General features: G+C 39.0%; 1 protein-coding gene across 3 annotated transcripts in view; it reads right to left on the bottom strand.

Annotated features, from left to right (window-relative positions):
- GOLIM4 (golgi integral membrane protein 4) overlaps positions 1 to 12,708 on the bottom strand; it is a 68,643-nt gene extending 55,935 nt beyond the window's left edge. For all 3 annotated transcript variants that reach the window (XM_008587393.1, XM_008587392.1, XM_008587394.1), the window contains exon 1: positions 12,494 to 12,708. In XM_008587393.1, the coding sequence (XP_008585615.1) occupies positions 12,494 to 12,680 (187 nt within the window). In that variant the 5' untranslated portion in view covers positions 12,681 to 12,708. The remainder of the gene's footprint in view (positions 1 to 12,493) is intronic.
- Positions 12,709 to 12,735: the final 27 nt, after the last annotated feature.

The raw sequence follows: 12,735 nt of genomic DNA, 5'->3' as shown, positions 1-12,735 counted from the left end.
ACACACACACACACACACACACACACACACACTCTCACACACACACACACAAAAACAAACAAACAGCAACAACAACAACATCAACAACAACAACAACAAAAAAAACCAGGTGGGGGGAGGAGAGGAAGATTTAACAACCACAACTTTTTTTTTGAAGTTCTTACAACAAGAAAATGGAGGGGACACATCTGGGTGGGAGGGGGGAGAGGGAGGAGGGAGGGAGGTTTCGGTGATGGGACACAATAACTAACTACATTGTATATTGACAAAATTAAAAAATAAAAAAATAAAATAAATAAATAAATACCATTTAAGTCTCTAATCAGGAGTCTTCTTAAATTTGGGGCAGGGGGTGGTGGTTAAGGCTTTAGGGGGATAGCAGCAAGCACTGACTATGCCATTACAAACTCAGCCACCTGCAGCCTTTTCTAGAGGGCTCATGGGGTGGGAACAGGAGAGGTCAAATTCCAAGTTGGACTTGAAAGAACCTCAGAAGGAGGAATTTGCCCTAAAGCAGTGGTTCTTGACCTTTTTCAGGTCACTGATAACCTTGAAGATCTAATTAAAACTGGAGCTTCTGCCTTAGAAAAAGGCACATATACAAAATTGACATATATTTTCAGGAGGCTCATGGACCCCCATGGATTCCAAATTGAAAATGCCTCCCTTAAGGAAGAGAGGATCACAGAAAAGACACTCGATTTGGTGTTAGGCAATGTAACTGCTGGATAGGAGGCAGTTTTGGGAACAGGTGGCGGTCAACAGTGAAAACCAAGTGGACTTTCTTTAAAGGCTCAGCCCCTACTTGAAGTACTGCTACTGTGGCACCCTTGGATGAAGATGTCTTGGAGTCTACATAAAGGGTCTTACGTGTACTCACAAATACCATCATACAGCTAACTAGTAGCTACTGCTATTTGGGATAGTTTTAACAGAAGAGGGCATCCTCTAGCTTACTCTATATGGACACTACCAAACTCAGAGAGCAGAAGGTATATGCGAAAAATACAATATGTAAGTCTCCCTAAGAGCCACACCACTCATCATCAATACATTGCAGAAGTTGTAGGGAATTTTCCCCATTTGGGTTTTTGGAATAGAAAACAGAGAAGAGACTACATGTCACTAGGGACTTAAGGTGTTCATGTGAACACCACCAAGAGTGGTAGTCTATAGCAACCTAGAGTAACAGTGCATATCATGACAGCAACCTGGCACCCACACACATAGTAATGGGACAGGAGGAGAATTACTAATTATACAGAAATTCAAGCAACCTCTGACAAGAGCAGAACTCTCCTTGATTCTTGAATGGAATATGCCCTCCAACACATTCTGACAAAATATTTTCTATCCACATCCCAATCCAATCTCACAGAAATATGTTTTGGAAAGTACAATGGAAGTCAAGTAGAAAACAGAAATATTTATCTCATGTATTTCTAACTACTAAAATGTTTAGGAAAATGACACACTAGGAACTTGAACTTACAATTGTTTAGAACACATTAATAACTTTTTCATAATATGCTCTTATACTCTACTTTTGATTTTATTACTATCACAGAATACTCATATTGCAATTTTTTAAAATTGACATTCAAATTAGGGGTGGGCCGGCCCGGTGGCGCACTGCTACAGTGCGCCGCTTGGGAAGCGCAGCGACGCTCCCGACGAGGGTTCGGATCCCACATACAGACCGGCCGCTCACTGGCTGAGCGAGGGGCGGGAGCAACACCGAGGGTTGCAATCCCGTTGCCGGTCCCGGTCCGGTACGGGCGCGACACTGAGGGTTGCGATCCGTTGCCGGTCACGAAAAAAAAAAAAAAAAGACAAATTAGGGGTGAATGAACAAGGTGAAATTACCAGTCATACAATTGATGCTTTCTTTAAATCAAAGATATCTTTCCAAAACCAGTAAAACTGTAAAAAATAAAATATTTTCTATCAAATAATGAGGTCTTCACCAAGAACTGCAGTCTCTAAAGTCAGAAGGAACATTCAGAAGCAAGTAAAAATACTATATGAACAAATACTGCACTGCATTCCTATCTACTTGTCAAAAAAAAAAAAATACAGTCACTTGTACGAGTGGAAAATTTTCACATATTATGAATGGGTTTTGAAACTCTCCAAGGACATGCTGCCTTACACTTAGGTATTTCCCTTGACAGCCTAATGGTTGAGTTTATACTTTAGAGAGTCTCACGGAATTTTAATTTTTCCAGGTCAGAAGGTCTAACCACCAGATAATTTCTCTTATGAAGTGTCATGGTTTCAAATGCCACTCCTTGCTAATATACTTCAAATGTAATGGCAAATCACATTTTAATATGTAGTAAAACATTTTTACAAAAGTATTAACTCAGATAATCCAATAAAAATTTAGAAAGTGCCAGGTACATAGCAAGTGCTCAATGAATGTTAGCTGATGAAGACTTTGGTAACAATGTTGCCAACAATGACAACAATGATACTCAAATAAAGATTCTTGCCTTGTAGTAGGCAGCTACCAAGCCTCCCCTCTTCTCTTACTCACATCCTCACAAATCCCTTCCCTTGAGTGTGGGCTGAATTTAGTGATTCAATTCCAATAAACAGATATGGCAAAAGTGATGGGATGTCACTCCAAGATTAGGGTATTAAAATACCTTCACTTTCATCTCGGGTGCTTACACTCCTTCTTGCTCTCATGGATCTCCTGACTTGAAGGTAGCCATTTATCATGTTGTGAGGTATCCCCGTAGAAGGGTCCAGATGAATGAGATCGGAAGTGGATCCTCTAAGGTTTGCCCACAATGACATGAGTGAATTTTGAAGCAGATCCTTCAATCCCAGTCAAGTTTTGAGATGACTATGATCCTGGTCAACATCTTGACTGTGACTTCATGAGACACTTGAGAGAATCACTAAGCTAAGCCCAGATTCTTTTCTCTGAGAAGATGTGAGATAATGTTTGTTTTTCTGAGCCAATTCAGTTTTGGAGTAATTTGCTATGCAACAAGATAACTGTTTAAGTCCATTTTGTGTTGCTATAACAGAATACTTGAGACTGGGTAACTTATAAAGAGCAGAGGTTTATTTGGCTTACGATTCTGGGACAGCTGCATCTGGCATGGGCCTCAGGCTGCTTCTACTCATGGTGGAAAGTGACAGGCAGCTGGCGAGTACAAGCAGATCACACGGCGAGAGGAAGCAAGAGAGAGAGAGAAGGTGCCAGGGTCTTTTTAAGCAATGAGCTCTCGTGGGAACTAATAGAGCAAGAACTCACTCATTAATCCCCCCACCCCCAGAGAGAGCATTAATCCATTCATGAGGAATCTACCCCATGACTCAATCAGTTTCCAACACTGCCACATGGGAGATCAAATTTCCACATGAGTTTTGGAGGGGAAAGCACATCCAAACTCCATCAATAACCAATGTACATTTTGGAAGTGGGGTGCTGCCATAAAAATCTAAAGGTGGGAGCAACTTTGCAATTGTGTCATGGACCTTAAGAAGAGTGTTAGTGAAAGTGTAAGGTTCTTTGAACACTTGTTCATAGAATTTTGTGCTTTAAAAAGACTGATGGAAGGGCTTCAATGAAAGTGAGAACAAGTTTATTGGGAACTAAAAATTGTGTAGTGGCAGAAAGTTTAGCAATACCCACATTTATGTGTAGTTTTGTAACCTGCAGTTACTTGCAGTTACACTGGCAAGTAAAAAAAATGTGCCAAATGAATTGAGTGATTCAGTTAAGGAGATTTCCCAGCAGAGTTGAAGATGCTACCTGATTTCTAATTTCTGTTTTATAGTAAACTGTGAGAAGAAAGAGATAAACTGACAGAAGGACTGATAAACAAAAAGGAGGCAGGACTTGATGGTTTTGAAAATTCTCAGCCTCACTAGACAGCAAATAATGCTAAAATTAAGAAATAGTTTCCAAGCGAAGATCAATTCCTGGGTACTACCAGAAAACACATGGTCTAAAGACAAAATCTGAGGGTGTCGCCATAAAATACTTTTGCTAAGACCTTAAAAAAATCAGAAGTGATGTCTCAATGTACTATTCAATCAGACCTTAGGAACTCCTAAGAGTTTCACAGATCCTCTCAACAGATCTTCAGGAAGTGTAAGGGACATATCTCTCCCCTGTCTCTGCAGAAGCTCAATGTAGAGAAGAAAATGTGGGTGTGACTTTTGTGTAACGGAGAAAATTCCAAGAAATTTTGCAGGAGACCTACTAAATTTTTGAAGGACTGTATCAGCAGAGAAACTGCCAGTTTGGACTGAAAGGGACAGAGATAGTACTAAATGAAAAGAGGCCATGGATCGCCAAAATTTGACTGGGCAGGAAGCAGGCTGAGAAAACTACTCAACTACAAAATATGCTACCTTACATACAAGACAAAGGATGACTCAGAGCATGGAACCAAGAGCCCAAAGGGTAGAGTCAAGAGCCATGGAGAATTATTCCCAGGTCTCGAGGCCTAATCAAGGTCAAGCTTCGTGCCTAGCTGGATTTCAGAATTGCTATGAACCCAATGACTACTACACACCTCACGTTTTCTGCTTTTTTTGAATAGGAATATCTAGGAATCTTATGCCTGCCCTACATTGTATGTTGGTTAAGGTCACGTAATTTGACTCTTTAGTTTCACAGATCTACAGATGAAGAGGAACTGTTCTTCAAGAGGTATTACTTAAGGAACTATATCCAAGGAGCCTCATCCACACCTGGATCAAATTTGGATGACTCTGGACTTGGAACCGATGCTCACCTGTACAGTAAAGAGGATTTATCAGTACAATTTAACTTTTTTTTTTTTTAACAGTATCCAAACTGCTAAATAGACTATAAAATTATTTTTAAAATTCCCTCTAAGTGTTTCTTAAAAGATTGTGATATTGATATGTTAGGCAGGAATTATAAATTTATAATATTAAATCTCACTGATGTAAAACTTGATAAATTGCTCTAATCAAACCAAGTAATCAAATAATTACCAACTACCCAGTTTTAAACAAAATTTATAATACTTATTTTATAGCATCAAAGCTATTGTCAAGAGAGCACACAAGCAATGTCAAAGCTCTCCTAAATATTTTGATTTGCAGATTTTCTTTGTTGATTTGTTACAAAAACTCCACTTAAAGAAGGTATTTTAAATGAGATGTGAAATAGAGAATGGAATGTTTGACTCTCCAAAACAACTGTAATTTTTTAAATTCACTTACTCTCAAAGGAAAGCAAATAATGCCCATCCTTCAGAATGACAGCACATCTTTTAGTTTTCTAGTCACTATCTATCATATTGTGACATTTCATATATGAAAAATTAAAGCAACATTTTTTCTAATGTCATATTGTTATAGAGAGTACCCTATTCATGCCCATGTCCCCCAAGGCTAGGAGCCTATTTAGCAAAGCTTATTAATGAAGGGAAGTGACTGACATGTCTTCTGTATAAGCATTCAAGGGCCAATAAAAACAAAGAACACAAATATGCCATTCAGAAACACACAGCATTGTTTAAAAACAGCAATTCCCATTTCTGCTAGAACTGAGAAGAGAGTGCTGCTGCTCTACAGAGACAGTACAGGGCACTGGAGGAACACCTTCTTGTACTGGAAGTTAAAACATGTGTGCTCTGGGCTGAGCTTGAGAAACATGTAAGTGACTTATCAATTTCAGAATTTAGTATATTAACTGTAAAATTCAGTGTTTGTATCAGATTTCATCAGTTAATGAATTCATAAATTTCAGACATGCAGGTAACCCTCACATTAGAGATATTACCATACCAATGCAAAACCTGTACGGGTACTACCAATATTCACCTTTTCCACTAAAACTAACTTTGAAAAACCTGATTCATATGGCATTAATGGATGGTAATTAATAGATTATTTAATTTAAAAAATACAATAACACAACAAAACAATTATTAAGTTCTAGCTATCAGGTCGTTGGCTACCTGAGGTCTGTACTCTTTGGAAAAACAGACAAGCAATTTGTATCTAGGAGAGAGGTTCTAGCATCAAACAGAGTTTCTCCTTGGCTTGTCAAAAAAGCATGGAAAGGGAATTAGAAGTTTTTCATTATGTGATTCGGTGTTATTTCAGGCAGCATCTGCATGCCACCTAAAATCAACTCTAGTATCTACCAAAAAGCACCTTTCATAGCAGAAGCAAATGTCCTACAACCTGAAAATGCTGCATCAAATAATCATACCTGTTACTTTGGATTCTAAATTTTATCTTGAATCCTCATATGACCCACTTAACCTACTTTCTCAAAACCATTAATATTACCATGAGAGACACTAAAATAATTTTGAGGGCAATGATGTACCACGGAGAAAACATGGCTAGGAAGTCACATTAGTTCTAAGACCAGTTTCATTAGACTTTATTTTGATGTCGCTAGTTAATTAACCTCTCTAAGCCTCAGATTCCTCACTCACATTAAAGTGCTAGAGTCACTGTTAAATGATATAATGTATGAAATGTAACATGCTCAGCATAGTACCTGACTATGGTAGGCACTCAATAAATGTTATATATTAAAAAAAAAATTTAATTTCTTCAAATAAATTTTCAAAATTCTATCAAAATAAATTCACTACAAATAACAATGGCTCAAAAAGAAAATATAGTTTACCATTTTTCTTTTGTAATAAAGTTACATATAAAACTTTTATTTCCAAACAAAGCTACAAAACACACAAATCACCTACTGGCAAAAGTAGCAAAAACATTTTGTCCTCAATGATAAAACAAGAACTTTTGGTTGTCAAAATGAAAAACAGCAACTCTTAGTTGTTATCATGTAAAGCATGTTCAAGTTTTATCTTCCTAAAAAAAGAGTCAAAAGGGTAGAAAAGATAGAGTGAAAATGTCTTAAATCAAGTAATATTTCAGCCAAGTTGGGCACATATCTCTGAAAAGAGCCACATTTAGGCCACAACTAATAACACTGTTACCAGTTACTAAATGTAGTAAAATGAGAGAAAAATAAAAAGAAGCTCAGTACTAATATTAGTCTTTGCCACCTAATAAACGGTTGTAGTGATATGGACCCAAGGACTCACGCTAGTCACTTTATGTGTATTATTTCTAATCCATACAGTTGTGCAAGATAGACTTTGTTATCCCCAATTCAAATATGAAGAAACATGTTCAGAGAGGTCACTTGCCTGCTCAAGGTCACTCTACTGGTATACAACAGAATTATTCAAACCACATGTGATGCCCAAACCCACTCTCGCTTTCAGTAGTCCCTGCTGCTTTGTTTTTAGGACATAAAGCTCACTCTACTGGTATACAACAGAATTATTCAAACCACATGTGATGCCCAAACCCACTCTCGCATTCAGTAGTCCCTGCTGCTTTGTTTTTAGGACATAAAGCTGTGAACAAGAACCTTCCTCGATGCTTTGAAAAGTCATCAGCTGATATAAGTTCCTTTTTCTTTCCTTCCCCTCTTCTGGTTTCTCTCCAATCGTAAGCTTTTTGATCCATACCATCTTCAGTCCATCTTCATTTCCCCAATTCTAATTCATTTATTCCTTCAAACACTGAAATCTGGTCTTGTGCCCTAGCCCTACAGGAAATTGTCTTTGCTAAGACAGGAAAGAATTTAAAAAGTCAAGGTAAGGCTTCCAATCTACCTCAGACTTAAACTAAAGGCTCCCAGATAATGAACACTTCTCTTACATGGTCAACCAATATTTACTCAGACACCAGTACTCTCATTACAGAGTTGGCATGTTCCACTTTACAGGGATGGCAAAGGCAGGCACAATCTGTGGAATGAGTTGTAGATTCTTGTGCAAATCATACATATTTAACAGAATTCTTCACCGAGAAATGAAAATGCAAGCTACACCCTTCTAAGCACTGTATGCCAGCTAACATTATGGATCCTCATGACACCTTATTATAATCACTATTATCCCAATAATAGAGTCACAGGACGAAATAGAGTCACAGGGAAGTTGAATAACTTGTCCGAGATCACACAGCTAGTAAAAAAAGACAGCAGGAAATCAAATCCAAGTGTTCTGACTCTTCAGTTCATATCCACTATATTTCACTGCCCATCATATATAAGCCCATTCATAGGCAAGGCAGAGAGAAAATACTACATTGATACAGATTTGCTATTTATGGAGCACCTACTTATTATATGCCAGGATCAGGCACTGGAGATGAAAGAATAAAAAAAGCCTTGTCTGAGCTGAAGAAGACTTAAACAAACAAACAAAAAACCACAAACACACACATTTGGGGGAGGTTGAAAACAAAGTAACCAAGTACAACAGGATGTATTCATGCCTAGACTAGTGAGCCATCCTAAGTGTTAGGGGAGCCCAATGCAAAGGACAACCAACTTAAATGACAAATGTGGCCCTTAGAAGCGCCAAACATTTTTATTTAAATAGTTGTAACATACTTATCTGGAATAGGAGTGTCTAAAACATTTGATAAGCTTTTTCTTGATGGTTTCTAGTCATCATGTGAAGACCAAAAGTGCTGCAAAACTGTAATACACTGTTTTAGGAATGTGGGGCTCTTTGTCCCTATATTAAATATTAACATATTATATGCCTTTTAAAATTATTGAATGCCTTTATTAAATATTAATATTTAATATATTAAATGCCTTTTTTAAAAAACTTAAATAGTTATATCTCTCTCGCAGACCTTATTGCATATAGTTATTAACTTAGCAGTGGCACCCTCTTCTAATCTAATATGATCCAGAAGAGAATTAATTAGTAACCATACTCTAAGTTTAAACTGTTAAGGATGGTCTCTTCTCTAGAATAAAGTACACTGGACTTATGCCAGTTTATCTATTTTCCTTGATGTTTATTTAGGTATAATAACAAGAGGTGGCTAACTATAAAAACAAATTCTGTCAATTTCAAAATTAGAGCTATGACAAACCTTGGAAGAGAGAGAGATGAAATATCTTACCTCAAACAGGAACTCTCATGATAATAACAGCTAATCTTCAATGAGCGGTACCTACTGTGTACCAGCTATGTGCTGAGAGTTCTACAGATCTGATCTTATTTCGTCCTCACACTCCCCCTATGAAATAGGTCATTCTAACTTCCATTTTACAAATAAGAAAAGTGAGGCCCAAGTTCACACAAAAAGTTGCAGAACTAGAATTTGAATCACAGTCTAGAAACCAGTCTGCTTTTATTCACATGCTGGCGATAAAAAGACTCACGTCTTTGGGGCCAAGCAAGTAAAGTATATGTGTAAAGTGGCTCAGTCTTAGGATTATAGATAGAGCTGTGGTTCTCCACCTTGGCTGCATATTGGAATAACCTGGGGAGCTTTAAAGACTTGAAGCCTGGGTTCCATCCCCATAGATTTTGATTTAATTGGTCTGTGAGCCATCCAGGTGATTCTAAAGAGCAGTCCAGACCAAGAAACAGTGCTTATGGATACAGAGAATGGTGCATGGCTCACTTGAAAGCAGTTGAAAAATGTTTAAAGGTTAAGTAACCACTGTGTTGACCAAAGGTTGTTACTACCCCTGCCACCAGTATGTGACCTCTGCCCCACTTCTCAGTATAATTTAGGTTCCAGTATGGGAAATAGATACATAGATGATAGATAGGTAGGTAGATACATAAATAGGTAAGTAGATAGGTGGACAGATAGACAAGCAGATACAGACATTGTTTTTAGTGGACAGGTGGGTTGCCTAGTCTCTGAACTTTCCCCATATCATCTCCCACCATCTCCTATTTATGGGACTGTGCTACAATAAAATGCATTTGGGGTTAGAAGTAACCCAGTTGCAAGGGAATCTCTGGAGTATAATCCATTCTTAAACTGAAGACGACCTAAATATGCTTGCTCAACAAATGTATACTATCAGATTATAGGACCAAACTACTTAAATTTTTTTTGAGTCATTTTTTTAAAAGAAGGCCACTCCTAATTAACTCTGATCTTAATCCAAGCCAGGTCAAGAGATCCCACCTCACTAAACAAGTCTTAAGAATAGAGAGTCTGGGCCGGCCCGGTGGCGCACTCCGAGCGCGGTGGCGCTCCCACCGAGGGTTCAGATCCCATGTGGAGACCGATTCCCGCTCACTGGCTGAGCGCGGTGCGGACGCAACACTGAGGGTTGCGATCCCGTTACCGGTCAGTAAAAAAGACAAAAAGGAAAAAAAAAAAAGAATAGAGAGTCTGATGCCCTAAAAATCCATGTATAGAGGTGGTACACATTGCTACTGAGTATAATGTCATTTGTCATTGGAAAAGGGAAGCAAAACCTGCATACCGTCAGGAAATGATCATTAAATGGCCTGCAGATGTGAAATCCAAAATAAATGTTTCAGAAGTAAATAGTGAACCCATTAAAAATCAAGAAACTTTAGCCTGCTTGTGAAATAATTCTTCATACATAATCATATTGTAAGTATTGCAGCATCACAAGTCTAGAGGAAATGGCAAAAGAGTAAATTAAGAAATGGACGTTAAGGCCACTCATTCAAACTAGATAAAACATTTTTATTCATGCTGCAAAGCAAATGCTGTGCATTTAATGATGCTGTATTACCATTTACCACCCCTCATCCCCACTACTACCACCAAAAGAAGGCAAATTAAAGGAGAAAAGAGACTGATTTTCAAAATGGAATACTGCAAATAAAGGCCATGATTCAGAATTTAAGGCCTCAGTCAACAAGTTCCAGCACCAGCAGTTGAGGGAAAGGAACTACTTGGGCAAAATATTTTGTTATTGTTGCTTTGTTTTGGTTTTCAAAAAGCAGAGACACAGATGTAAAACCGAAGAAAGCAGACAAAAGTGTTGAGAGTAATTTTCTCACCAAGGTTCAGAATAATTTTTGTTTATTGTTTGAATAAGCGTGTATTGATTCCCTTCCTGAGTGTCAGGCACTGTGTGGTGCTGAGGATGTATGGCGAAAATGAAGCCGTTGCCTTCGTGGGTCTCAAATAAGAGACTAAGGTGCACAACCTCATGTAACCCATCATACACGTCCCCTCAAGCCACGTTTGTGAAATTCCAGCCCTGGAGTACTAACAGATAGCAAATATTTCCCTTAGTCTGATTGCACTGAACTTCACAGGGAAGCTGTTCATAACTTTTAAATAAATATCTACGATTCTCATACAAACAATAACTCATGGGTAAATTTCAACAAGTTTAAAAGAAATCTTTTTTGAATCTAAGAGTGTACCAAAACAGGTTTTCCTTTCAAACTAAGCCCAGCTGCATATTTTCATTGCCTGTGGCTATGCAGCTTCAGTAAGCTAAAAATACTTTCCTTTCTTCTAAGTTGGGAAGAGCAAATAAGACCAAGCAATCAGCTGTGTATCATTTTCTCTCATGTTAAATTTTTTTTACTGGAAGAAATTCTGGAGCAAGGGAAAAGCGTCTGTTTTATTTTGGATACACATACACAGACAGAAACATCCCTCCAGCTTTTATCTGCCTAGTAATATGAAATAAACTATATTTACATTATCAGCAAAGACTGTGAACATTTCACTACCCACAGCTTTTTATCATTATTCTTTGGTTAGGGAGAAAGATGCGTAAGTGTTGAAAACTAACCACAAGTACAGCTCAAGTAAAAGCTTTCGAAAAATATGTACAGGATGAAAATGTCCTTAACAAGACCACATGTGCTTACTTTGCAGTCATGTATCATTTATGTTTCTGAAATTTACATTAAATGAGCTTCTAAAATAGGATACAAGCTTTAAGTCTTTCTATAGGTATTGTTCAAGTTGTGTTTGCTGTGTCTAACAAAGTGAAAAACTGTGTTTCTCTGACTTCCCAAGGCTAATTGTGAAACACACATACATGCACACCCCTCCCCCACCTCTGTGATTAATTAAAAGCTACTCAGGAATACAAATAAGCCTTTTTTGGAAAAAAAAAAAAAATACCTGCAGGATGGTGAACAGTTAAGTAGTGTGGACTTTTCTGACACAACCAACATCTCTAAAGTCACCCAAACTGAACTAACAGAATAAGAAACTAGCAGGTCTAGGTTCCGTTCGACTGGGCCATTAGTTTGGGCTTCTGGGTCACGGCTTAATTTTTCCCTGAAAAACAGCAGTTAAAGAAATCTCTGCCAGACTCCCCATTTCTTAGGCGACTGACGAACTCCACCGAAAAGCAAATACCTTAGAAACCACGGAACCACGCCCCTCGGGGATGGGCTGGCAGAAGCGGCCAGGCTGCAGCCGGGCCTGTGACAAGTGCTCCGTGTGCACCGCTCATCAAAGGCCCGGCGGGACGATAGCCGGTGCTACCAATTTCAAAAGTAACCGCTGGAAAGAAGCGAGAGGATGGGGATGTCACCTCCCCTGACATTCCGGTCACATCCCTAAGGTCAGAGGTGCTACCCGCAGTGCTACCGGCTCCCCGAAGCCACTTTTCCAGCGGCGGCAGGAGACGCGGGGCAAAGCTGGCGACGTGCCGCGCGCGTCCCGTTAACCGTACCTTGTAACTGGGCGGAGAGGGACTCCTGGTGCTGCTGGTACTTGAGCGCCACCGCCTCGGCTTTCCGCAGCTGCGTCTGCAGCTCGTAGTAGAGCATCGCGCCGTAGAGGAAGCCGAACACCACGGTCAGCAGCAGCAGCGTCTGGAAGATCCGCTTCTGCTTTCGGGAGCACATCCCGTTTCCCATAGTCCCGCCGGGACCCCGCGCCGCGGTCGCCGCCGCCCAAGTAAAGTATATGTGT

The sequence above is a fragment of the Galeopterus variegatus genome, unplaced genomic scaffold (genome assembly GCF_000696425.1).
Source record: "Galeopterus variegatus unplaced genomic scaffold, G_variegatus-3.0.2 Scaffold4364, whole genome shotgun sequence".
Lineage (NCBI taxonomy): Eukaryota > Metazoa > Chordata > Mammalia > Dermoptera > Cynocephalidae > Galeopterus > Galeopterus variegatus.
Note: the sequence above shows the minus strand (reverse complement) of the source record. Positions and strands in the feature narration are given on the sequence as shown.